This window comes from Amphiprion ocellaris, chromosome 16 (assembly GCF_022539595.1).
Source record: "Amphiprion ocellaris isolate individual 3 ecotype Okinawa chromosome 16, ASM2253959v1, whole genome shotgun sequence".
Taxonomy (NCBI): domain Eukaryota; kingdom Metazoa; phylum Chordata; class Actinopteri; family Pomacentridae; genus Amphiprion; species Amphiprion ocellaris.
This window is the reverse complement of record NC_072781.1, coordinates 21,299,510-21,326,972: the sequence shown is the minus strand read 5'-3', so window position 1 is coordinate 21,326,972 and position 27,463 is coordinate 21,299,510. Positions and strand designations below refer to the sequence as shown.

Genomic DNA, 27,463 nt, shown 5'->3' with positions numbered 1-27,463 from the left:
TGGAACTGAGGTGCAAGCAAAGGTCATGAAAAGACTCCTTGATTGAGGATTGATTGCAGCACAGTGAAGTGATGGGCCAGTGGAGTATATAATGGTGTCATCAGCGTAGAGGTGTATCCAGAAGGCACCAATAGCCTTGGTCACACCATTTATGTAAATGCAAAACAAAGTTGGGCCCAACATGGAGTCTTGAAGTACACCCTTAGCAACGATCAGGGATTCTGATTTAAAGTAGTCTGACTTTACTCACTAAATACAATTATAAATTTAGCTGGCAAACCAGTTAATACAACTTGAGGACAGGCCAATGCTAGAGAGCCTTTGCAGAAGGATCGTATGGTCTACTGAATCGAAGGCCTTTGCCAGGTCTATGAAGGCGTCTAATGTACAAACAGCAAAAAAAAACAGACACAAAAATGACAGTTCACATAAGGTTACTAGGACTCTAATACTTCAGTCCATCACCAGGTGTCAGGTCAATACACACAGATATTTTCATGTTATACCAGATTGTTCAAAGACTGTGAGTGAACCTGTTATGTTGACTTTTAAAGTATATCAGGAATTAAAAAGGAGCAGACAAGGCAGGCTGAGGTAGAGGGGCATTTTAGCTGTAATAACTTTGTAAACTACACTAGACATCAAAGTATCTAATGCATCATACAATTTACTATCCCTTGTTCCTTTTGATTGTATTCTGATGTGACTGAACTGTATTCACACATATGTTTAAAGGGTCAACATCCTTTTCAACTGGCGAAGAAGTAGCACCACCCCAGACTGTCTCCATGAAGCTACAGAAAGGAAACTTGAAGACATTTGGAGATATCTTTGAGTTTTTACCCAAACCTGGAGTTGGCGTTTCAACATTTTTCCAGGAGACTGGACATAGGGCCAGTAGTGTTGGAGCTTCCAGCGGTCGCGGTGAGCACATTAACCCTGCACCATGCTGTAGTTAGTCACTGAAGCCGCACAGGACAAGAGTGCCATCGCAGCCACAGGGAGATACTGCACCTACTGACATGATCCTTTGACTGCATACACTTTGATTTATTTAACTCCTAGTGAAAACAAGGCATGGATACTTTATTTATTGTTTGATGTGACATCATTATTGTAACTGTGATAAAGAATTCAGAGCAGCTCACAGAGCAGACAGATGCCACACGTTTCCATGACAAAACAAAAAACAAAGGACGCTCTTGATGATTCCTTCACTGTCTTTTCAAAAACTCCTTTACCTGCAGCTATGATATCGTATTTGAATGATTGTGCTGTGTAGGAAATACTTTGAAACCAGCATCACACATCATGCCTGGTCACATATATGATTTTCTTTTTTTGTGTATTGTGGTGTTAAAGGACACCATGGTTCAATGCTGTATTTGTAAGTATTGTATAATATAAGACAAAGGATTGTATGTATAAAAGTACTCGTCGTTGTAAATAGAATGCATTGATGAAACATGTTTTAAGTACACGATAAGCATTGAAGCTCTCAAATGGCAGTATTCATATGCTGATTATGTACAGATGATTGACAGTTGTTACCTGATACATTTACAATTTGTAAAATCTTTTGGCCTTTTGCTCACCAAAACTTTTCATCGTTCACATTTGCACCCTCCATGACTGTTTGGTTGTGTTTATGTACTGGATACTGTTTCCAGTGTCTATCACATAAAATAGAATATAGTGACTGTAAATATTAAAGTATTTTTTACTTGTTGAAACAAAAAAGGTGAGCAAAGGTGATTTTCATATTGTTTAATGCTTTTTCACTCCAAATAGGAATTTATTTTTAGTTAAATAAAAAAAAAACCACAGTTAAAATATTATTAACAGCTGTTACTGTACATGGAAATAACCTAAATTCCCTTTGTTTGTGTTTTACATGCAAAAACTTTCCTCTTTCACTGAAAAGCAAATGTACAGAAGCATTCCTTATGTCATATTGACAGCTGCAATGTAAACAAACGTGGGTCAAAATAGTTTTTTTGTTGTTTTTCCAGTTTTTAAGTTAAGCAGTTTGAAAGTGAAAGAAATTATTAAAGTGTGATTTTGTTTGTTTGTTTGTTTGTTTCAACAGGGGCAAGTGTATCTACAAAAACAATTTAGCTGTTGAGATTAAAAAAAAGTGAGTGAAAATGACAGTAACCTGAAGATGAAGTCATGTAAATAATGATTAATTATTGTAATTCTGAATACAGTTTTCTTTGGCCAAGAGAGCTTCAAGTATGGCAGCTTCAGAACACACAAGCAAAAAAAAGACAATATCACAGCTTCACTGTTTTTGCACATTTATTAGTGTTTTGTTTTTTTTATTCTTATTATTTAATTGTGTTTTGTCTGTTGGACTGTGTTTTGTATCTTAATTGTTTTTTGTATGTCACTGTATTTTGCATATTTCATTGTTTCCTGTCTATTTGGTTGTGTTTGTCTGTTGGACACTGTTTTGTCTGTTATTGTGTTTTGTCTGTTTGCTTGTGCTTACCTGTTTGATGGTGTTTTTAATGTTAGATTGTATTTTGCCTGATTATATTTTGTCTATTTGATTGTGTTTTGTTTGTTAGATCATGTTTTGTCTGTTTGATTGTGTTTGGTCTATTAAGTTGTGCTCTATTTAACTGTGTTTTGTTTGTTAGAGTGTATAAACCATCTGTTTGCATTTTGTCTGTTAACTTGTACTTTTTCTCAAGTTGCAGCACCTGGAGCTCTCAGCCATCATACACAAGGGATCATAAGCACAATTCAAAACTGATAACATTTGACTTTGCTTGTTATTTAAAAGTAAAATTTCAATAATATGTTCCCGTCAGTCAAAGTAACATTTACCAGATAACAAATGTTAAAGATACACTTGCTAATTTTTGTTACAGACTTGAGCAGCTCTGCCTACAGTTTCCCCTCAGCTCACTGCTTGTATGTTTGCAAACTCAAAACAGTTAATTTTCAAAACATCAAAAGAGAAAGAATTGAGAGGGAAGTTTGGGCTTTTGTTGGGCTATAACAAAATGAAGGTCTGCATTATTAACATTTTGTACCTGTAAGTTTCTGTGCAGCTTCTGCTTTGGATTTCATGTTTCTATTTTGCACAACTCTGAAACTTTGACTTGGTTTGAACAATCATGTTTTTTCTCGATCTTTAACTTACAATGCAGTAACAGTCTTTTCTTTATGCAAAGAAGGAATTATTCATTTTGATGCATGAATTTGGGTTTTGGAACAGAACGTAAGGTTTATGTAAATATCTAAAAATATAAGGATTGATTAAGCATCTGCAGCTTCACACAAGAGAAGTGTTTTTAGCAGCACTGAATTCAACTGCGGCATTTTACATTAAGAACAGACAGTATACTTGTTGATTTTGTAACCCAACACCATGTGGATGCTGTGATAGATCTGTTAATGCCAGTATGTGCACTGTATATTTTTACTTCACTTGATGAGCTCTTAAGGTAAACCTCACAAAACTCACATATATGCTCAAATATATATATGTGTATATATATATATATATATATATATATATATATATATATATATATCTCCAAAGCACACATGTTTAGTTTTGACATCATAATTGAAGAAATATGTCAATGTAAGGAATCTCTAAATGAAACACATCAACCCACCATCTGCCATTTGTCCTGGTTCCAGTTTGGTATCTTACTAACTAGCAAGACAATAACCTATTTCTTCATCCTGTCAAAAAAGGTATGATTGGTTAGATTGTTTCTTCTGCCCAGGACAAAATTCTAGACCTTTTTAAATCACTGAGGGCAGTAAAGGTTTTAGAATATGGTGAACAGGCCATACTGAACACTTTAGATGGTGAGATTGTGGTTGCCCCTGTGGAGCCAGTGCTTCCTCACCTGAGTTGTTTCATCAGCTCTGATTCATGCCTCTGGCTTGGTTTCTTTTTCATAGCACAAGCTCAATAACTGGTCATTTTGAAACATCGGCCACACAAAACCACAGCATGATATGATTATATTTCAGTTTCTAATAACTTAAGATGGTGGAAATAAAAGAAAATAATCATAATTAGTTATCAATCTATCATAATGCTACTGAGAATGAAAATAAATCACACAGGTGAATCACAGCCACCTATGACAGAAGCATATTCAGGTAAATCTTACCTAAAGCCTCTGATACTGATTATATACTTACGCCTTACAGAGCGAGCTCATTAGGTGAAATGTTCACACATTTTGCATGTATTTGCCACAGCAGTTGCACAATCATTTCTTTTTTATATACTGTTTGTGGTCAAATTGGTCAAGTAAAGAAGATTCAATGTTTTTGACAAATCTGTACATAAACACAATTAACTTGGTCTACAAATCTAGATGTAAAATTTACTTGGTTTGAAATTCTGTACTTGTCAGAGTAGAACAATATCTGAGAATGGGCATTATAAGGAATTTGCATGCTATTGGTTAGCCTGTATAAAACACTATTTACACTTGTTTTGATTATTTTCTTATATTAGTAATGGAGCGTTAGATATATTGTCCATTTGACATTTTTTTCTGCAAAGTCAAAAGAAATCTGCCAGCCGAGTGACCTTTGTGCAGATTTCTGTGCTGCCCCAAGATTAAACTGCGTTGTATAGGTTTGTTTTCCAACATTTAATGTGACCTTCAGCCACAGAGGTATTTATTGCAGTCCACATTCTGAGTATCTGTTAGTTTAGTGTAGTACCAGTATTGAACGGTTCTGAAGTAATTGTGTTGTTTTTGTTTTCCAAAAGAATTTATTTTTATTTTTTTATAATCTAAACAACGGCAGCTGTCATTACTGATTGCCAGAAAGATTCACTGTTTAGTACAAGTAAAATGTTGAAATAATTTGTCACTGACTCAGAATAAAGAAACCCATAGTAAACATATTTATTTTTTGTGTATGTTTGTTTGCACTTAGCACCTTTCTGTGTGGAATTTATGTGTTGTTCCTGCTCCTGAGCACGTTTTTACTCAGTCCTCCAGCTTCCTCCTTGAGTCTAAAGATATATATTACCCATCTCTATGCCACGCAAGGAAATATTGTAACCACAAGCCGACTGCTCTGAAAACTGCAACTCACCGGACAAAATCCCAGACAAGCCCCCACTTGTTAGAACCTAGCTGTTTAGGGTATACAGGTAGCAACAAAACAAAAGCACAACAAATGCTGAGTTCCAGAGGAACACACTGGGATTTATTTTGAAAGGGATATGGAAGCAACAATACTGAAAAGTGGGGTGATTAAAAGCAAATGGGTGCTACTGAAATCAAAGAAATAAACGGGAAAAAAACATGGAAAATTTTAAAGAATCTACTAGGTAAACAAGACAAACATTAGACTAAAACCCCTGAAGTAAGAGTGAATAACACCCTGGTGAAGGACCCTATGGCAGAGGCAATTAATTTTAATATGTACTTATTGATAGAGCATCTGAAATTACAAATGTCTTCAGGGTGTCTTCCACAATTTGTCCTTTAAAGGACAATCAGCCTGCTTTCCAGCTACAAAGTACAACAGAGACTGAAGTAACAAGGGACATTTTCAGATCTTAAAAGCTCCAAAGCTTTGGAGGTCAATGATTGATATATTTTCTGAATATTTGATCTGAAATATTCCTGATAAATGTCTCTGAAAAGACCTGATTTTAAGGATCTGAGTGGCGTCCCAGATTTTTGTGCAAAATTTTAAAGGTGAAGTTTACCCTATATTATCCTGGTGGGCTACACTGGTTGTTGCAAATTAACTACTGTTGAGGTATAGGATGTGAACTCCAACTACCTCAGGTAACAATCCACCATCCTGACCTCCACACGCTTTCATTTCAACTCTCTGCATAAGGACAGACTATTTCCTGCATTAGCTCTGAATGACACTGGAACTATGCCTATGATACTGGGCTTTGGAACAAATGAAACCATCAGCACCACTGCACTGACTGATGTCTGCAGCTATGTTCTGTCATTGTTTCCTTCTTTATTGTCTGCTGTCTGTCTGAACACCAGACTGTTTTTTTTTCAGGAATTGTGCATAGTGATTCAAAAAAATCAATTTTTTGTTTGTTTAGGCTAATATGGCCACAGGAACACGTAGCAGGCTGATGGGTGGAAGATCCTTATTTCTATGACTCTGAGGCCTGGGCATGAATACTATATTTTTGTAAATGATCTTGATATGTTTTAGAGAAGGTGATGTGCATACATGGCCTGTTTGTAACTTTACAGGGAGTGAACTAGTTAGACATTTATTATAGACTAAAGACCTTAAAACTCAATGTCCCTCTCTCTGTCTAGCAACATGCACTAAGGCCACCAGGGGATGCCAAACACTTCCATTTCATCAGTAGATCCACTAGTTAGGAATCACAAGAGAGCCCTCCCAGCAGAGATGAGTGTCATTGTGCTTGCGGATGGCAACCAAATAAGACACAGCTGAATTCTAAAGACAGGACTAAACAGTATCATATAATCAGTGTTCCAGAGTCTGGGGCTCATTTTGAACACCCTCCTCATCTGCATTCTGTAAGTAAACAACAGAAAATGTTCTCAGTTTTAGTACATAGATTTAGAGAGAGACTGATTTCAGACTTATGTAAAGATAACTGACAGATGCAAAAGGTGATGATGCTTTTTTTTTTTTTTTTTTAAGATTTGTGTTATACAAGCTATATTGTGTGCAGTAGCAGTGTTTGTGCCAGAATTCAGTCAACCTAAGACCGTCTGACAGGCTATTATTTCATGTTATGTTGAGAATCCTTATTAATCGATGAGTCAATGAGAAATATATGTCATTTTTATTTTAGTAGAGCATAAAACTTTTAATAAAAAAAGCATGAAAGAAGGAGGAGCACCTTGTGCAGCTGCAGCACTTCCTCTCAGACAGTCACTGTGGTGAGTTTTACCTGAAGGCCATTCCTATGGTGGCCAGCCAATGCCTGGCCATGGGCAACGGTTCGATAAAAGCCCCACAGGGTGAGGAGAACAGCTGCCTGGCCTCCATCCACACTAATCCTCCTGGCTCGGACAAAGACAGTCTCAGGTTAGAATCCATGCATTGTACCGCTTGTATTATGTTGTACAAAGATATATACTATTGTTCAAGAGTTTGGGGTCACCCAGACAAATTCATGTTTTCCATGAAAACTCACACTTTTATTCATGTGCTAACAAGGGTTTTCTAATCATCAGTTAGCCTTCCAACACAATTAGCTAACACAATGTATGATTAGAACTCAGGAGTGATGGCTGCTGGAAATGGGCCTCTGTACCCCTATGTAGATATTCCATTAATTTAATGTTATCTTCATTGAAAAAAACTACTTTTCTTTCAAAAATAAGGACATTTCTAAGTGACCCCAAACTGTTGAACAGTAGTGTATGAGCACAGAAGTGTGTCTGTTTATCTTATTATCACAGTAACATGATGGAGCTGCAGCTGGAGGTTTAGTACAGATCAGCAGTTTTTTGATATTGAATGGTTTTGGTGACAACATCTGCTCTGTAAATGAAGACAAACCCGAGGCGGCTGTCGATTAGGAATTAGTTTTTGGACCACACATTTAATTGTGTCATTTAAATGTAGAACCATAGAATATTAGATTAATGCCTTCTGAAACGTATTGCAGTCATATAGTGGCACCAAAGTAATTTAGGACTGATGAGGGAGTGTCATATATTTACTTCAGGTTAGCTGACATCGCAGTTATAAATGCACAATGGTTTTCCTTGACAAATAGTCAACTTCAAAAACTAGCAGATCTCACAAACCCTGATACAAATGCAAAAAAAGGTGATGGATTATAAATGTATACTTGTCCAGAATCAGACATCAGAATCAGGTGGAAAAAAGGATTTTTGAGGCCATGTTTCCTTCTACATTTTCCCAATAGTTTATTGATTGGTCTGACATGTATATGGTCAATGTTTTCCATTTTTTAGACACTTCTGGCTTCAAGTGAAGACTGCGGTTGTGTACAGTCGTCTTTGTGAGGCTGCCTTTATGTCAGTGCAGTAATGGAATCAAATTTCATCTTCAGGTTGCGCATCATCCACCTAGAGGAGGAGCTGGAACGCCGGGACCAGGAGTTTCGAGCCCAGGAGATTCAACTACAGCATCTCCAGAAGGAGTTGGAGGCCAAGATCTCCCAGATCGACAAGCTCCAGGATGCTATTGGCTACAACAACACCGTAGGCCTTTCTCCAACAGTCATGTGCCACCACCGAGGTTGCCGCTTCAGCATCATCAACCAGGGTCCAAGTCGCTTTCACAGGGTGGCTGTGGAGGTCCACCGCCGACTGAAAGCAAAAGAAGGTGTTTCTGCTGAGCCCACCTCAGAGAACTTCTGCGGAGGGTTCAGAGTATCACACGTCTCCATAGCAAAAGCCAATCGTAAAAACTCACAGTGAGTTAAAAGGACTCTCACAAAATTTATGGTTTCACTATATAACTCCCCTCTGTAAACATGAAAGGTGCATCAGATACTTTACGTGCAAAAAAAAAATAATTGTCGCAATTGATTACAATGTGGAAAAGGCCTCTGTTTATACTGGGGCATTTCTCACATATTATCATATCAAGCTCACAAGCTGGTTTGTACACTCTTTTTACTCAGATGATCCTAAAATCATAGATTCTTTTGTTGACTTGGCAAAGCATCATGAAAAACTACACACTGGACACCCAACCAATTGTAGCACAAATGCTTTGCATTCAAGAAAAAAAAAAACTTAATTTCAATAATTATAGCTTGCTATCTCATATTAACAATAAAGGGTTGTCTCATAATTATGAGAAAACAGATATTACATTGTATTCTGTCACCTAATCAGAAAATTGAACTACTTTGTTACTGTTACTGCCAGTGGTTTTATCATACTTTGTTGCCTGGTTTGCTTTGATAGCTACTACCAGACAGTACCTTAGTGTTCACATATGCATAAAAACTTTGATAGCTTGGGTGCATTTCCTATGCATGAGTTCATATGAATAAGGAACTTGAGATGCCTCTACAATGCTGACATCACTGCAGCACATTCTCTTGGTGGCATAAACATGCATGATACCACTGCTTTTTATCACTTCCAAGAAGATAATGACATTACATCATCAGGACATCTAACTGACTGATAATTTACTAAAGCATGAAAATCCACATTTATAATAATATTACTCAGTACAAGCATTCTGTTGACTTGTAGTATTACCAGGCTCATCTTCTATTGCAAGGTAGCAAGACACTGCAGAAAATGTCAAACAATACTATGACTTAAACTAGAACTATTCCATCAACAGAACTAGGTCAGTTCTTCAGTTACACAAAAAGCTGTTCCACTGTCATTCAAACAGTGAGCAGCTGTGATCAACACGAACAGAATATAATTGGCAGCAGGACATGAGAGCTCTGGCAGGCTTTTGTAATATCTCCCAGATCTAAAGGGCTTCATTAGCATGGCAGGGTAATAGAAAGACATGGAGGGAAACAAAAGGCTACAGGATCTAAATGCATGGTCTGTGTCATTACTGCTTCAATTACACAACCTATGCTTTCCAACTGCTGTCATACCCAATTAACAGCCTCCTTTTCAATGAATGCAATACCTCATCATCTGTGTGATGTGGTAATCAGGGGTGCACACAAACACACACTCAGGGAAATCTGATGAATAAATTGAAATAACTAAAATTAGTGCAGTGGCTTACACCCAGCAAATATATTTGCAAGATTGTATTGGTATAACAGTTATTTTTGATTTAATAGTGTTAGCACTGATTATATCAAATTTATTATTAAAAATATATGTACCTCTGATCCAGGGCATTCAGATTTACCTACCACAAGGCCGGCAGCTAGTTTTTGACTTGAAAATACATTCCTGGACAAATATGACAATGTTCAAGTGTTGGCAATGCAAGGAAATTGTGAAAAATAAACAAATATACAAGAAGAGTGTATGCATATATATATATATATGTGTATGTATATATATATATATATATATATATATATATATATATATATATATATATATATATATATATATATATATATATATATATATATATATATATTTGCATAACTGACACTGTGACACAACTTTTCTTTTCATTCCCACATGATGAAGATAATTGGCTTTGGACTCAATCATGAGCTTTCATTTGTTTGCATTATACACAATTTATACTGAACACTACTTATGTACAGTGCTGTAAAAAAAGTGTTTGAAGTCTTCTATTTTTGCATATTTCTCACACTTAAATGTTCCAGATTGTTTTTTGGACATAGGCTGTGATCTGCATTCTGCCTCACCCTGTTCCCATGTTTAGTTTGCCTGCTTGGTATTCTTAATCTTGTAATAATCTTTTTGAGGTAACGCTCACTTTATGCTTTTACCCTACAGCCCTAAGGGTCATGCTTTTGTGTCCTTTCAACTAAACTCTGAAAAAGCACCAAGACAAATTGAAAAACAAAAAACAAACTTGACTTGACCATGTTTGTTTCTGTTTCTTTTCATCCCACAGCACCAGAAAGCTCATCAACAATGCTATCATGAGCAATGACTTTCTAAAGAAGTTGGAGCCACAGCACATGAGGGAGATGGTGGACTGTATGTATGAGAAGGTTTACACTGAGGGACAGCTGGTCATCCAGGAGGGGGAAGCTGGAAACTACCTCTACGTGCTGGCAGGTCAGCTCAGCAAAAAAAGCTGAAAAGCTAAAAAAAAGTATTACATATTAGGCTATATCATTAGTTGGTCTAGAAACATACTTTAAGAAAACTCATTGAGTGACACTGAAATTGAAAAATTTAACACAATGGGAAAAGTTAATTTCATCAGATGTTGGTGCTGGTAACAAAGGAGAAGCCTGATCTGAACTAAAGTGGTGTTCTGTTCTTGGACTTTTGCGCTAGTCATGATTGGCCAAAACAAACACCATGTTGGAACATAAGGAGGTTCATATGTGTACTTACAGTAACAGAGCACCTTAGGCCAAAGGTTGATGATCGACTTTGTACTGGTGTCATCAGACCTGTAGCCATACATCGGGTGAAGAGAGGAGAAGAGCTATCAACTGATCACCACATGGTGATGAGTTGGATGTGATGATGGGGAAGCCTGCCAGGCAGACCTCCATCCATCCATTATTTGTACACTACTTAATCCTCATTAGGGTCGTGGGGGGCTGGAGTCTCTCCCAGCTGACTTAGAGCGAAGGCAGGGGACACCCTGGACAGGTCGCCAGTCTAGTGCATTGCTATATATACAGACAATCACACTCACATTCACACCCATGTACAATTTAGCGTTACCACTTAACCTCCATCCATCCATTATCTATACACCGCTTAATCCTCATTAGGGTCGTGGAGGGGGCTGGAGTCTATCCCAGCTGACTCCGGCGAAGGCAGGGGACACCCTAGACAGGTCGCCAGTCTGTCGCAGGGCTACATACAGAGACAAACAATCACTCTCACATTCACACCTAAGGGCAATTTAGAATGATCAATTAACCTCAGCATATTTTTGGACTGTGGGAGGAAGCCGGAGTACCCGGAGAAAACCCACGCATGCACAGGGAGAACATGCAAACTCCATGCAGAAAGATCCTGGGAAAGCCGGGACGCGAACCAGGGATCTTCTCGCTGCAAGGCAAAAGTGCTAACCACCAAGCCAGTGTGCAGGCCAGGTAGACCTGATCAACCAAAACATGTAGTGAGGATGGACTAGAAATGTCCATGGGGTCTTCAACTCCCACCTCTGGAAGAGTATCTCCTGACTCCCAGGGGAGTATTGGGACAGGGAATCTGAGTGGGTCATGTTCAAAGCCTCCATTGCAGAAGCGGCTGTTAGGAGCTGTGGCTAGAAGGTCACTGGTGTTTGTCATGGTTGCAATGCAAAAACCCGCTTGTGGACACTAGCGTTGAAGGAGGCCATCAGGCTGAAGAAGGAGGCTTTTTGGGACTTGCTGGCTCAGCGGTCTCCTAAAGCAGGTCCCGGCCAAAAGCGCTGCACTTGCAGAAACTAAAACCTGAGCATGGGAGGAGTTCAGAGAGACTATTGAGAAGGACTTTTTTTTGGCCTTGATCAGGTTCTGGCAAACCATTCCACACCTCAGGAAGGGGAGGCAGGACTTGGCCCAGGCTGTGTACAGCTGGGTGGGAGAACTGCTGACCCAAACTGGGAACACTGTTGAGATGTGGAAAGAGCACTTCAAGAAACTCCTTAATCCAGTAATCATGTCCTCTGCTGAGGAGGCAAAGCCTGAAGACTCGGGGGAATCTTTGTACATATCTGTGGTAGAGGTTGCCAACTTAGTCAAGAAACTCCTCGGTGGCAATGCACTAAATGGGGATGAGATTTGCCCTATGATACTGAAGGCTCTGGATATTGTTGGACTGTATTAGTCGACACTTTTCTTCAGTGATGTGTGGTTTTCAGGTACTGTGCCTGTGGAGTGGCAGAATGGGATGGTGATTCCCATTTTTAAAAGGGTAACTGGAGAGTGTGCTATAATTATCAAGGCATCATACTACTCAGCCTCACTGGAAAAGTTGGAAGGGAGGCTCCAACCAATTGTCAAACCTCGGATTGAGGAGGAGCAATGCGGATTTCATTTCCTATGTAACTTAAAAATAATAACTGAAAATAACAACAGCAGCAACCTACACACTCAGAATGGCAAGTTTTGCTGAAGATTTGGATCACGCAATTAGGCAGCCATGTTGGGAAATTTGGTCAATGACAGTTTTGCATCCCTGCATTTAAATATCCCAGTAAAGTAATTACCTCATCATTATGTCAAAGGGCACCATTGCTACATCCTGGGTGTATCCAAAGATGACTGTGATTGGTTTACAGAAATTCCAGACATAGATGGTGTTAAAAATGGAAAGGAGATGACTGACAACAGAGCAAATTGCCACTACTTTAAAGAGTTTTACTTATCTTGTAATGGCAAATGTTTTCCAAAACCTATATGAATCCATCCAGAAATGTAGCTGATAAAATGTCTGAGCTATATTGTTTTTCCTCACAGAGGGCTTGCTGGAGGTCATCCAGAATGGGAAGATGCTGGGCGAGATGCGTCCTGGCACAGCATTTGGGGAACTGGCCATACTGTACAACTGTAAGAGAACAGCCACAGTTAAAGGTGGGTGATGGCAACATTCCCCTTTAACAAGACCAAACTAATCATGGTTCTTGATACATCTCACCTTTGGGACTACATACATGTATCTTACATGTATTTTCTTGTGTGCGTTTGGCAGCCATATCTACATCAGTATTACCTCCTAGGTGTATGGTGCATGAACAGATGCATGTTCACAGAGGGAGTTATTAAATATTGTTAGTACTCCTAAAATATTTCTATGCTTACAAAAATCTGCAACAAGTAAAATAGATTAGTGTTGAAAAATATGTTTTGTAAATGTAAGTTATTTGCATTTTGATAATGGCTAAGATAATGACAACCTAACAAACAGGAGATTTGAAATCTTACCATAATCTTTGATCAATTATTTGTTTGTATTCCAGGCTGTAGGGGTATATGTAGCCCTGTTACGCAATGTACCATAAAATTAACCACTATAATTTAGAAGGGCTCTTAACTGTCCCCCACAGTCATTAGACGGTAACAAGTCATTAATCATTCCACTCTCATCCAGCTGTGTCCCAGTCTCACATCTGGGCCCTGGACCGCCAGACCTTCCAGACCATCATGATGCAGACCACACAGGCCAGACATGAGGAGTACTTCAGTTTTCTACGCAGGTACAAAAGAAAAGAAGAGTCTGTTCGTCCTCTCTCAACATCAGGTGTTGATGAAGGGGTTGGGAGGATTCTCCAACAAGTTTAGATTTAGCAAGCTGCTGAATTTAGTTTCTGTGGTTTGAGATTTGTTTTAGAGCATAGGATTAGACTGTGGTCAAATGTTTGTGGGTGACCTTCATTCAATTCAATTCAATTTTATTTATTTATATAGCGCCAATTCACAACATATTTAATCTCATAGCACTTCAAATGGTAATGTAAAGACCTTACGAATTTTAAACAAAGTACAGAGAACCCAACAATCCAAAGTTGCCTATGAACAAGCAGTCAACGACAGTGGGAAGGAACTGAAACCTCTAACAGAATCAGGTTCAGGAAAGGCAGCCATCTGCTGCGACCAGTTGGGGTAAGAGTGGGGATGAGGGGGTGGAGGTTAATAATACAGATTTATATTACTGGAACATTTGGTTTACTGCTAATTCATATAATTATACTTCTCCTTTTATTGTGAATCATGTTAATGTGACATGATGTAAATGTAGAAATAGGAACATTTGTGTATTGTTATTATTATTATTGTTGTTAATAATAATAATAATCAAAATAAATTAGTCAACTCAAGTAGATGTTGCTGCCTCCACTGTTTTCAGTATAAACAAAGCATCAGAGAAAGTGGATCCACTGCCTGTCTCATGAACACAGGCTGTTTGCTTAGACTAAGGTGGTCCTGAAAGCTCAGTGCACTCCACGAAAAGGTCAAACAGATCCAGCAAATCAAATGTCGATACCATTTTGAGAATATTTGCAGTGTTCACAAAAATCACTGTAAAGTATGAAAACACCCATAATGTACAGGTTGGTAGGATCAGAGGTAACTGGCTGTAGTGTGCCACCATTCGATATACAACTGATGCTGCCAGACATGACCCTAAAGCTGAAGGTAGCTAGTTCTTGTTTAACATAGTGTCATTCAAACTGAGGTAATGTCTCCTCGTGGTCCTCCATCTGCCGATTTTTTGTGTGCTCTGAAAACACAGGGGAAAGGGCCGGGAGAAAAGATGGAGGATTAGAGATTGGGGGTAGTGGGAGCAAGACAGATGGTGAATCTAGGACATACGCTAACTAGCTCAATATCGACAATCTTTGTTCAGAATCACATACTTCACTTTTAATGGGAGAAGTAAAACAATGATATTCCTTCAAATAATAGGTGGTTTACAAATTACAACATACCTGTCATGTTGCAGGTTGCATTCAGATCTGAGTTTAGACCTGAACAAACATAGACCGTTAATGTTTGAAACCAGCACAATCTTACACTAAACTTGTAGTCCACATTAAACCCATATATGTAAAAAAAAAAAAAAAAAAACCATACTGGGCGTACAAGCACAGATATTCATTCATTTCAATTATTCAATTGACAATCAATGACAGTAATGTCACTATTGAAGAGCTGTTGATAATATAACATAATTCGATAAGTATGGACTTAATAATGACAATCATTGACTTCTAACATTTGAAGTATATTTGCTGTTACCTCTAAAAACCATTTACAGTCTCATGCTAATTAACCAGCAACTGTATCAACAGTTGTACTAAATGTTTGTATTTGTTCTTCTGCAAGTGTGTCACTGCTCCGTGAACTGCCAGAGGAGAAACTAGCCAAGATCGTTGATTGTCTTGAAGTGGTGAGTATTTCACCTACTTCAACTCTTTCTTGGTTGGTCTTTCTTATAATCTTCTCTTGATCTAATTATGTACAACAGCTGTATCTTAATAAATAATTCAAGTTGTGTCTAAATAAACAAGTGATTGACTGAGCTTCCTTCTTTTCAGGACCACTTTGAAAAAGGGGAGTATATTATTCGAGAGGGTGAAGAGGGGAACACCTTCTTTATTATTGCAAAAGGAGAGGTGAGATATCTCCACAGTCTTTCCAAACATGTCCTCTTAAAAAAAGTATTTTTTTCTGTAAGAAATTACCAACACTGAAATTCAGCTATAACTCTCTCTCAAGGATAAACCTGCTGCTCTTCTTTCTGTACTTGGGTAGCAGCTACTGCAGTTCCTAACTCATCATGGACATACACCGATCAGGCATAATATAATGACCACACAAAGGTGAAGTGAATAACACTGATTATCTCTTCATCATGGCACCTATTAGTGGGTTGGATATATTAGGCAGCAAGTGAATACTTTGTCCTCAGAGTTGATGTGTTAGAAGCAGAAAAAATGGTCAAGTGTAAGGTTTTGAGTCAGTTTGACAAGGACCAAATTGTGATGGCTAGATGACTGGGTCAGAGCATCTCCAGAACTGCAGCTCTTGTGGGGTGTTCCTGGTCTGCAGTGATCAGTATCTATCAAAAGTGGTCCAAGGAAGGAACAGTACGACAGGGTCATGGGCGGCCAAGGCTCATTGATGCCTGTGAAGACCAAAGGCTGGCTTGTTCCGATTCAACAGACAAGCTACTGTTGCTCAAATTGCTGAAGAAGTTAATGTTGGTACTGATAGAAAGGTGTCAGAATACACAGTGCATCACAGTTTGTTGTGTATGGGGCTGCAATAGCAGCAGACCTGTCAGGATGCCCATGCTGACCCCTGTGCACCACTGCAAGCACCAACAATGGGTATGTGAGCATCAGAAGAAGAAGGTGGCCTGGTCTGATGAATCACGTTTTCTTTTACATCACATGGATAGCCGTCCGTGTCGCTTACCTGGGGAACACATGGTTCCAGGATGCACTATGGGAAGTAGGCAAGCCAGCAGAAGCAATGTGATGCTTTGGGCAATGTTCTGCTGGGAAACTTTGGGTCTTGTCATCCATGTGGATGTTATTTTGATACGTACCACCTTCCTAAGCATTGTTGAAGACCATCTACACCCTTTCATGGAAACAGTATTCCCTGATGGCTGGAGCCTCTTTCAGCAGGATAATACACTGTGGCACAAAGCAAAAATGGTTCAGGAATGGTTTGAGGAGCACAACAACAAGTCTGAGATGTTGACTTGGCCTCCAAATTCCCCAGATCTCAATCCAATCAAGCATCCGTAGGATGCGCTGAAAACACAAGTCTGATCCATGGAGGCCCCACCTCGCAACATTCAGGACTTAAAGGATCTGCTACTAACATCTTAGTGCCAGATACCACAGCACACCTTCAGGGGTCTAGTGGAGTCCATGCCTCGACGGGGTCAGGACTGTTTTGGCAGCAAAAGGGGGGTCAGCACAATATTAAGCAGGTGGTCATAATGTTATGCCTGAGCAGTGTATATTTATCAGACGCTTACATGGTATTGAGTTCCTTTTTAAGTGTAGATAGTAACAGTACCACTAAGTTAGAGGTACATCTGCTGATATGGTTGACAAAGGTATTCAATCATCTTTGAGTTGAGTTTGTCATAAAATAGGTGTAAACTAACTAACTGAACCTAACTGAGCTGAGCTGTGGGAATGGCCTCCCCAAAGTCCTCAGACCTAAATCCCATTCAACAAATGTAGTCTATCTGTCTTAAAATAACTTTTCTGAGTAACACATCCTCAAGACCTTCAAAAGTACAGCTTACTATTAGTTGGATGTTTAGGGTTTATCTCAAAAACAGCCTTTGACAACTTAAATGAGACGTCATCATGAAAATTTACCATTTGCCATTTTTAGAAAGTTGCTAATCAGGATACATTCAGTGTAGAAGGACCCAGATTCTGCTGAGACTAAAATTGATGCAGCATTAATGTTTGTCATTTGTCATGCATTAAATTTGGTAGAGTTGAACTTCAGATTTTTAGAACAAGTTCAGTAATGTCACTGACTCATTGTTAAATGACTGTTTTTATGCTCTTCTTATAGTTCTACTTAAAACAGTGAGGCATTTTTTGTTACTCTGGCTTTGTGATGGAGGCAGGAACTTGTGTTTAAAAATTCTCAAGTTTCAAAATGTAAGTGTCTCTGATCTATGAAGCCAGAGGTTGTTCAGTTTGGCCTTACAGTTGTGGTGGTGCTACTGACTTAATTTGAAGATATTTTTTCAGGTAGTAATATCAGAAATAGGCCTAGAGCTTAAAGGGTCAACTTTAGAACTGTCTTTGCTGAGAACTGTGTATGCAATTAAGCAGTTTTCTGAAAAACTTGCACTCATCTATTTACATTTACAGTATACACAATTTATAACAAATTAATAAAGTTTACAGTGCAGGAACACACACAAAATGACTCGTATGTCTATTAACCAGTTGTCCCAGTGCCTACTAGATGGGTTCACATGCTTATTTCATGCAACTGCAATCAGTGCTAAGCCAACAATACAAAAAACGATGGTGGTTTAGACACCTTACTCTCCTTACACTGCCCTTAATCTTTTTTTTATTTCCATCAATAAGCGCACACTAGTATAATATAAGTTCATCTTAGATTAGCAAATCAGTCCTCAAACTGAAAAAATAATTGTCTTTATCACTTCATTAAAATGAATGACAACAAATTCCAATAAAACACTAATAAGTAAAACCACATTTGCTGCTATCCCATATCCTGTTTTCTTATAACTGTAGGTCAAAGTCACTCAGAGCACAGAAGGCATTCCTGAACCTCAAGAAATTAACACCTTGGGAGTCGGAGACTACTTTGGAGAGAAAGCTCTCATCAGGTACAATCAACAAAAGACACAGTAGAAGACTTTAAAATCAGACACATTTTACAGATACACAGATGCACATATTACATTGGATTTCACAGAGATTTGTTTCTGTGGGAATCTGCCCAATCTCTACTATCTACTCCATATTAAGTTATCATTAGTGTTTAAGAGGTCATGCCTTTTAAATTAGTTTTCATTGAAGATAAGCATAAAACAGACAAAATGACCAATAATTTGTTACCTTGAAAGAGCACTTTAGTAATTCAGAATTGCCCTTTCATAATGTTGAATGACTGACAAAAGGGAGATTAAACAGAAAATGGTCAAAATTAAATCAGCTCAACAGTGATCTCCTGACTTCAATCTCGATTGTGGAGAAATCCTAGGGTTCCCATTATGCAACTTGATTGCACCTTCATAAGTCATCCCAACTCTTCCAAATTTTGCATTCATAGTGACCACTAGCTTACTTGGAAGTTTTACAAATAGTGCAACAGAAACGTAGTAAAAGCTAAGGACGAGGTTGAGCTAGGCGACAAACCAACAATTTTCACTCCCACAATGACTGTTTGGTCTCTGAAGAACAAAAAGGAACACATCAGACTTTTGAGAGCATCTCCAAGCAGCATTTTATTTTCTCAGAAATATGGCTGAATGGAAATGTACTGGAGAAAGTAGTTTAACAATCCTAGTTAGCTCCCCTGTCTTGCAAAGCTGCATCCCCCTTCACCTCATTCCAACCTGCATTCAGACCAGAAACAAGACAGTCTGTTCACTGAAGAAGTTAGACTAAAATTTAATCCCAGCACTGCAAGTCTGTTTTCAGTCTAGACAAAGGGAAATCTTCAAGGAGGCAGTCACATGTGACAGCAGCACTCAGTTGGGGGGAAATGTAACTGTTGCAAAAACCGTCAGGAGCCCTGGCTGATTAGGGCGGTCCACTTGCTCTTATGAACGCCAACCAGATCAGGTGACTGAGCATACAGACTGGCTAAGAGCAGCCTGTCCCTGAGCAACAGCAAAGAAAAGCAACTGTATGGACAGAGACTGAAAAATCACTTTGCTGAAAACAAGGACCCACAACTCTGGTGGCAAAGCTTTATGACCATGCCAGAAAACAAACATCAACAACTCAGTAATTTCTGCAAACAGTTCAATGCCAGCAGAAGCCTACTGATACATAATACATAGAATCGTAGGTATTTTTTAAGTATAGTATATTACAGAAATATGTGGTACAGCATTGGAAAACAAAACCAAAAATCTGAGAATATGGTACCACAGCTGCTGAGTTACAATAACATAAGAAAAAATATATCATTAAATTCAAATGTTTGGGGTCCCCCAGATAATTTCACGTTTTCCATGAAAACTCACACTTTTATTCATCTGCTAACATAATTGCACAAGGGTTTTCTAATCATCAGTTAGCCTTTCCACACCATTAGCTAACACAATGTAGCATTAGAACACAGGAGTGATGGTTGCTGGAAATGTTCCTCTGTACCCCTATGTAGATATTCCATTAAAAAATCAGCTGATCCCATCTAGAATACAGTGGTATGTAAAAATTTGGGCACCCCTGATAATTTTCAAGATTTTCCTTCATAAATCGCTGGTTGTTCAGATCAGCAATTTCAGTTAAATATATCATATAGCAGACGAACACAGTGATATTTGAGAAGTGAAATGAAGTTTATAGGATTTACAGAAAGTGTGCAATAATTATTTAAACAAAAGTAGGCAGGTGCATAAATTTGGGCACCCTTGTTGTTTTATTGATTTGAATACCTTTAGCACTAATTATTGGAACACAAAATGTGTTTGGTAAGCTCATTGACCCTTGACCTACATACACAGGTGAAACCAATCATGAGAAAGGGGATTTAAGGTGGCCAATTGCAAGTTGTTCTCCTCTTTGCATCTTCTCTGAAGAGTGGCAACATGGGAGCCTCAAAACAACTGTCAAATGACCTGAAAGCAAAGATTGTTCAACATCATGGTTTAGGGGAAGGATACAAAAAGCTAGCTCAGAGATTTCAGCTGTCAGTTTCCACTGTGAGGAACATAGTGAGGAAATGGAAGACCACAGGCACAGTTCTAGTTAAGGCCCGGAGTGGCAGGCCAAGAAAAATCTCAGATATGCAGAGGTGAAGGATGGTGAGAACAGTCAAACTCAACCCACAAACCAGCTCCAAAGACCTACAACATGATCTTGCTGCAGATGGTGTCACTGTGCATCATTCAACTATTCAGCGCACTTTGCACAAGGGGATGCTGTATGGGAGAGTAATGCGGAAGAAGCCTTTTCTGCGCACATGCCACAAACAGAATCGCTTCAGGTATGCTAAAGCACATTTGGACAAGCCAGCTTCATTTTGGAATAAGGTGCTGTGGACTGATGACACTAAAATTGAGCTATTTGGACATAACAAGGGGCGTTATGCATGGCGGATGAAGAACACAGCATTCCAAGACAAACACTTGCTACCCACAGTAAAATTTGGTGGTGGTTCCATCTTGCTGTGGGGCTGTGTGGCCAGTGCAGGTACTGGTAATCTCGTTAAAGTTGAAGGTCGCATGGATTCCAGTCAGTATCAGCAGATTCTTACGAACGATGTTCAAGAATCAGTGACAAAGTTGAAGTTGCGCCGGGGCTGGACACTTCAACAAGATAACGACCCTAAACACTGCTCAAATTCTACTAAGGCATTCATGCAGAGGAACAAGTACAACGTTCTGGAATGGCCATCTCAGTCCCCAGACCTGAATATTATTGAAAATCTGTGGTGTGATTTAAAGCGGGCTGTCCATGTTCGGAAACCATCAAACCTGACTGAACTGGAGATGTTTTGTAAAGAACAATGGTCAAAAATACCTTCAACCAGAATCCAGACCCTCATTGGAAGCTATAGGAAGCATTTAGAGGCTGTTATTTCTGCAAAAGGAGGATCTACTAAATATTGATGTAATTTTTCTGTTGGGGTGCCCAAATTTATGCACCTGCCTACTTTTGTTTAAATAATTATTGCACACTTTCTGTAAATCATATAAACTTCATTTCACTTCTCAAATATCACTGTGTTCGTCTGCTATATGATATATTTAACTGAAATTGCTGATCCAAACAACCAGTGATTTGTAAAGGAAAATCTTGAAAATTATCAGGGGTGCCCAAACTTTCACATACCACTGTATCATTTACCACATTAACAATGTCTAGACTGTATTTGTGATTAATTTGATGTTATATTCATTGAAAAAAACTGCTTTTCTTTAAAAAATAAGGAAATTTCTAACCTTTGAACGGTAGTGTACATATGAAATACAGTATAATCCTTCATATAGCTGCAGTCACAAATAACTAAAAGTACAAGCAAGTCGGACATGTCAGTCACAAGATGTAGCAAAAGGAACTGTGGAGACAGGGAATCGTGCGTAGGGTTCCGTTTTTAGCTTAGAACAGAGAATTAGAAAAGCATTTCTGTAGCTATAAACTGTGGGTTTGTGTCTGACTGTGATGTACATGAATGTTTACAGTGAGGATGTTCGCTCAGCCAACATCATCTGTAATGAGAACGACACACACTGCCTGGTGGTGGACAGAGAGTGAGTAGCTGGATGTTTTTTACGTGGCATGTTTTTAGGTGGACTCATACCCATAGCCTTTAGATCTAATTCAATTGGACACCGTATAATAGATGACAATTTAGAAGTTAATTTCAGTGATTGTATTTAAATCTACTGCAATCACGGAAGGTCACCAAGTGAAGATTGATGTGTACAATAAATAATGAAAAAAACAACAATAAAAATGACCACTGGTTTTTGCCCCTGTGAGGTTACAAATAAAGGCATATATTAAAAAAATACAATGTAGTTGTTGTTTTTAGATATAAATTATGAACACACTTCACATTGCTTTGTGCCTTCACTGAATTAGGCCTGTTCTGGTATAGACATGTACATGGATAGTTGCAGACAGCCATAGACATGCAGTTGGTATTAGGTTGAAGTCATACTGTCTGTGCCTGCAGGTTTGTGACATAACTTAAGTTTTGTTATTTCTCCAAGTGCACAAGTGTCTATATGCACAATAGTGCAACTGCTCAGTAATAGTGTGTATTTACAGAATACATAAATACAACTAACTGCTTATGTTTGCAACAGAGTCTTCCAAGCAGACGTCTGTGGACTAAAAAAGCAATACAATAACAACAACTACATGATCGTCCTCAGCTGTCCATTTGCAAGTATAATCAAGAATTTTCTAGTCTGCAGGAGTCCACTTGGAGGATGGAACTCCCTTGATGTGTTGTTTTTTATTCACCACACACAGGATAATACATTATTTCACGTTATTCAGGGCTGCACAGTGGAGTAGTGGTTAGCACTTTCGCCTTGCAGCAAGAAGATCCCTGGTTCGCGTCCCGGCTTTCCCGGGATCTTTCTGCATGGAGTTTGCATGTTCTCCCTGTGCATGCGTGGGTTCTCTCCGGGTACTCCGGCTTCCTCCCACAGTCCATAAATATGCTGAGGTTAATTGATCATTCTAAATTGCCCGTAGGTGTGAATGTGAGAGTGATTGTTTGTCTCTATATGTAGCCCTGTGACAGACTGGTGACCTGTCTAGGGTGTCCCCTGCCTTCGCCTGAGTCAGCTGGGACAGACTCCAGCCCCCCCGCGACCCTAATGAGGATTAAGCGGTGTATAGATAATGGATGGATGGATAATGGACATGTTATTCAACAGTAATGACTAAATTGCCTGGCAATTTGATTAAGTTGATCAACCCAGACAGTATATGGTCACATTTCCAACCCAATAGTTTGGGTTTAGTTGCCTCTCAACTGAAATATCACCTATAGATGAACTGAGTGCAGTGACTTTAGCAAGAACATCAGCACTACCATATGCAGTTGTGAACATGAGTTAAAATATATTTGTAACTATATTCGGGGTGCCTTAGTGTGGCAAAAAGAGAATTGCTCCTTGTATGATCAATATAGTATATAGCATATTTTTAAAAATGTTAACTTTGATATAGACATTAGGGTGAAATCAACACCAGTGAGGGACTTTAAAATATCATTCACTGCCTAGTTCTATTTTTTTAAAACTATTTTTAAAAATAAATAAAAAAATCTAAAGCCATTAGCACTGTGCACATCCACACACTGTAATCAAAGTTGCTCTTGTTTTTGCCCCCTGCCCTTTGACTACAGAAATTTCAACCAAATGGTGGGAACTTATGAGGAGCTTCAGGCTTACCTGAAGGAATATGTGGAAGAGCTTTCCAGGAGTGATGAGAGAAGAAATGCCCTGTAAGTGAACCGTGTCTGAATGACTCAACAAACAGTAGTGAAATAGTCTAGCCCCCTTACAGCAAGGGTTCAGATGTAACCATGTGTCCCTTTCTCAGGCCCCATTCACCTCAGATTGACTCTGCAGAGGCCATGGAGCTCCGGAGGCTGAGGGAGAGGATCGCTGTCCTACATGTGCAGCAGCCTTTCCAGGAACTGGAGGTCATCGCTACACTGGGCATGGGAGGATTTGGACGAGTAGAGCTAGTAAGCTGCAACAACAGCACAGCTTCCTAAATATCACCTTTCAGTATTAAATTCTGCTTTATAGTGGACATCATTTAATTGAATTTTATTCACTGTTACTGCACAAGCAAAAATGTTTTCAATGCAGCAAACAGAAGAAACTATCCTGATGTGTATATCTCTAATCACTTGCATCATGTTACAGGGTGAGGGAGAACCACAAAAGTACCAAACTGATGCATAGATTTAATTAGGCTTTCATGAAACCTCTAGTGTCTTCTACGACTGGCTGCTTGATGAATTGCTGTTGTGTAGATCAACTACATCTAAAATGAGAAAATGCGATATTCCAGTAATTAATTATTTGATGCATAAAGTAGTTGGACTGGAGACAGATTCATTTGTTGCCCAGAGTAAGGATCAAACTCCAAAAATGCAGAGCCTACATTTCTCAACATGTACTTCTGTTACTAACCCTGATGAAATGAAGTGGATTATCACTTCAGTCTTTGACAAGCTGTTTTAAACATTGTTTAATGCTCTTTACCATAAATAAACCTGACTGACAGATAAAATTCATGAAGTGTTCCTTGTAGTGTAACATTTTTGGGTGCGATATACTAAAAGTAAAAGATCATATAATTATGGCAAATGCTATTAAACTGAAGAGCAGAGCTAAGACGTGTATGAACTACATAATAACAGGTTCTAGTAATCACTGATGTTTTGATGCCATTGTGTGCTTGTCTGTGGAAGACACACACAAACACACAGCTGGAAGATCATAAAATAAAACACGTATTTTTGATATAAAGACAAATCATTTGCTTTTTATAAAATTAAATGTGGAGTGCTCAAAACATAATGGTGTAAACTCAATGCAATATTACTGTTAAAAACGTAGAAGAAACTTGACAATACATAATAGTGTAACATGCATGAAATCTTTCACAAAGTAACGGGGCAAAGTCTGAACATGTCTGGGCATGTTCTCTGTAAAACATGACCTAATGATAACCTAATGCAAATGTCCTCTGTAGGATGTGATATAATGGTGAAATATGATGACTTGATGTCAAGATCTGACCAATTGATTTAGAAAAGTGTAATGGTGTCAGAACTATCTCTCCAAAAATACGCCCTATAGACGTGGAAAACCAACTCTCATGGCATAAAAGACGATGCACAGCTCAGTATCTGTTTTTTCTTGGAGTTCTAATCACTACTAAGAACTACTCCTGGATTATCTGTCGCCAATAAATCCTGTTGCCCTCGAATGCTGACTTCTCCTGGTGATTCTTTGAAGATCTTTAAAAAAGTGTTTTAAACATTTGAACACAGTCAAGTCTAGACTCTGGCCCATGATTTGGGACTTAGTTTCCACTTGGCCCTCTAAAATCAAAATCTATTTCTCAAAAAGTGTTTATATTTAGCAATGTGGTACACATATTGTATAAAGCTGTAATACACATGTCTTGTCACTGATTTTTTGCATCTTTCGTTGCTAAGCCTGCACCTCTCTGCTGTTTCTCAGGTGAAGCTGAAAGATGAGGACACCACGTTTGCTCTGAAGTGCATTAAGAAGAAGCATATTGTGGACACCAGGCAGCAGGAGCACATCTACTCTGAGAAAAACATCCTACAGCAAACAAACTCATCTTTCATTATCAGGTGAGCTTGTTTGCTATAACTAACATAACACATTCAGGTTTATTTCTAACGCTGCCACCTAAAGATAAGATTAGTTTTGGATCTTAAGTTGGCTTTCAGATTCTAAGCTAGTGGAAGTTTTTAGATGGTGAGTAGAAAGGGTATGAATAAGTTGGGCAAAGAGCCAATTTACTACAAACCTCCTGTAACTGACAAAACTGGAGCTGCTCAGTGTGATGGTTTCTCAGTGGAGTTGCTAAGGACACTGCTGGGAGAATGCTGCTGACCCAGCTTCCATCACTACATTAAGATTTATCTGGGCTATGGCTTTAAAGAACAAAGGCCATGTGTAAGCAGTCTGTTGACTGTCATTCAAAGAAAAGTTCAGCCACAATCCAGTGCGTCACTGATACTACACTCCATCTGCCACATAGTTCCCTCTCATCAGTTCAGTGGTTCTTTATGGGATTTCCAAGAATCTAAGAATGCAAGAAGGTTGTGGGCTGTAAAGTTTAGAAAGGGGACTGTTTCAGAGCAGCAGTATGAGCAGTTGTCATCTGCACTCTTCCCTTTTTTTGGTGCTTGTTTCTATACCATCAGAAGAAGAAGTTGTTTACGATCAGAAGTTAGCCTGTTGTCAACATGATTATGATATTTAGTTATCCTTTAGCACTACATTACCAATACAAGACGTGAATACAGTTTCTTTGCAATTTGCACTATTACCAGACACAATTAGTTATTTAGTTAATTTGATATATGTTTCGGTTACATACACTGCCTGTTCAAAAACAAGTCACCGCCTGGATTTAACTAAGCGAATAGGTAAGAGCCTTCCATTGAATAACTACTGCAGTGATGAATATGTTCATCAACTTATTTAACCCCAGCTGATGCAATGAGTATCTTCTCATTTCTTAAACAACTATGACAGAAGACCTGTCAAATGTTATGTTCCCAAAGAATGAGGCCAGTTGACTACTTGAATATACTGAATGACCAGGTCTTTTCATCAATGGAGGGGTTTTTTTCCCTGATGGCATGCACATGTTCCAAGATGACGATGCCAGGATTCATGGGGCTCACATTGTTAATGAGTGGTTCAGGGAGCATGAGATCATTTTCACACATGGATTGGCCTCCACAGAGTCCAGACCTCAGGCCCACTGAGAATATTTGGGATGTTCTGGAGAAGACTTTGCCCATCATCAATGCAAGATCTTGGCAGAAAATTAACCCCCTGACACCTGAATTTATTTAGAATTACATTTTTTTTTAAAAATTGTGTGTGGTTTTGCTTTCCAGCTGATGCTAAAATAAGTGGAGGCTGTTAATTTGCCTATTACACACAGAACAAATATATAATAATAATAATAATAATAATAATAATAATAATAATAATAATAATAATAATAATAACAACAGATCAGGCACGGGGGGGGCTTGAAGCACCTGCCCCTTTGCCCCTTGATGCCCAAAGTGTCCTTTTGTCAAAGTTGTGTGTGTGTGTGTGTGTGTGTGTGTGTGTGTGTGTGTGTGTGTGTGTGTGTGTGTGTGTGTGTGTGTGTGTGTGTGTGTGTGTGTGTGTAAAAATCTTTGAGGCCCAAAATAATAAATAAAACAAAAATAAAACAATAATAATTCAGATTCTACCCTCGGTCGGTCACATGATCCATGTAGACGTCCCTCACTGCCCTAACGTGTCCAGATGTTCCCTGTAGCTCAGTGCTAGTGCTGCTAGTCTAGAAACCGGAGACCCGAGGGAGGACTTCAACAACTGATGGTCCTGATGGTGAGGAGGTTTTGTAGTGGGATTCGTTTGTGCACGGTGTATTTTTG

The 27,463-nt window shown here is 38.8% G+C and overlaps 2 protein-coding genes across 3 annotated transcripts in view; both read left to right on the top strand.

Annotated features, from left to right (window-relative positions):
* Positions 1-4,897, top strand: part of col13a1 (collagen, type XIII, alpha 1) — an 83,628-nt gene extending 78,731 nt beyond the window's left edge. The window contains exon 40 of the mRNA XM_035942022.2: positions 736-4,897. Coding sequence (XP_035797915.2) covers positions 736-768 — 33 coding nt within the window. The 3' untranslated portion in view covers positions 769-4,897. The remainder of the gene's footprint in view (positions 1-735) is intronic.
* A 1,503-nt stretch (positions 4,898-6,400) lies between these two features.
* LOC111586601 (cGMP-dependent protein kinase 2) overlaps positions 6,401-27,463 on the top strand; it is a 30,048-nt gene continuing 8,985 nt past the window's right edge. Inside the window, exons 1-13 of one of the 2 annotated variants that reach the window (XM_023296360.3) lie at positions 6,401-6,530; positions 6,812-7,047; positions 8,045-8,410; positions 10,528-10,694; positions 13,046-13,159; positions 13,677-13,782; positions 15,413-15,476; positions 15,625-15,702; positions 18,340-18,434; positions 21,966-22,034; positions 23,651-23,749; positions 23,848-23,995; positions 25,509-25,645. In XM_023296360.3, coding sequence (XP_023152128.1) covers positions 6,926-7,047; positions 8,045-8,410; positions 10,528-10,694; positions 13,046-13,159; positions 13,677-13,782; positions 15,413-15,476; positions 15,625-15,702; positions 18,340-18,434; positions 21,966-22,034; positions 23,651-23,749; positions 23,848-23,995; positions 25,509-25,645 — 1,565 coding nt within the window. In that variant the 5' untranslated portion in view covers positions 6,401-6,530; positions 6,812-6,925. Of the gene's footprint in view, positions 7,048-8,044; positions 8,411-10,527; positions 10,695-13,045; positions 13,160-13,676; positions 13,783-15,412; positions 15,477-15,624; positions 15,703-18,339; positions 18,435-21,965; positions 22,035-23,650; positions 23,750-23,847; positions 23,996-25,508; positions 25,646-27,463 lie in introns of both variants that reach the window. The other variant, XM_055018429.1, reaches the window with a different exon arrangement.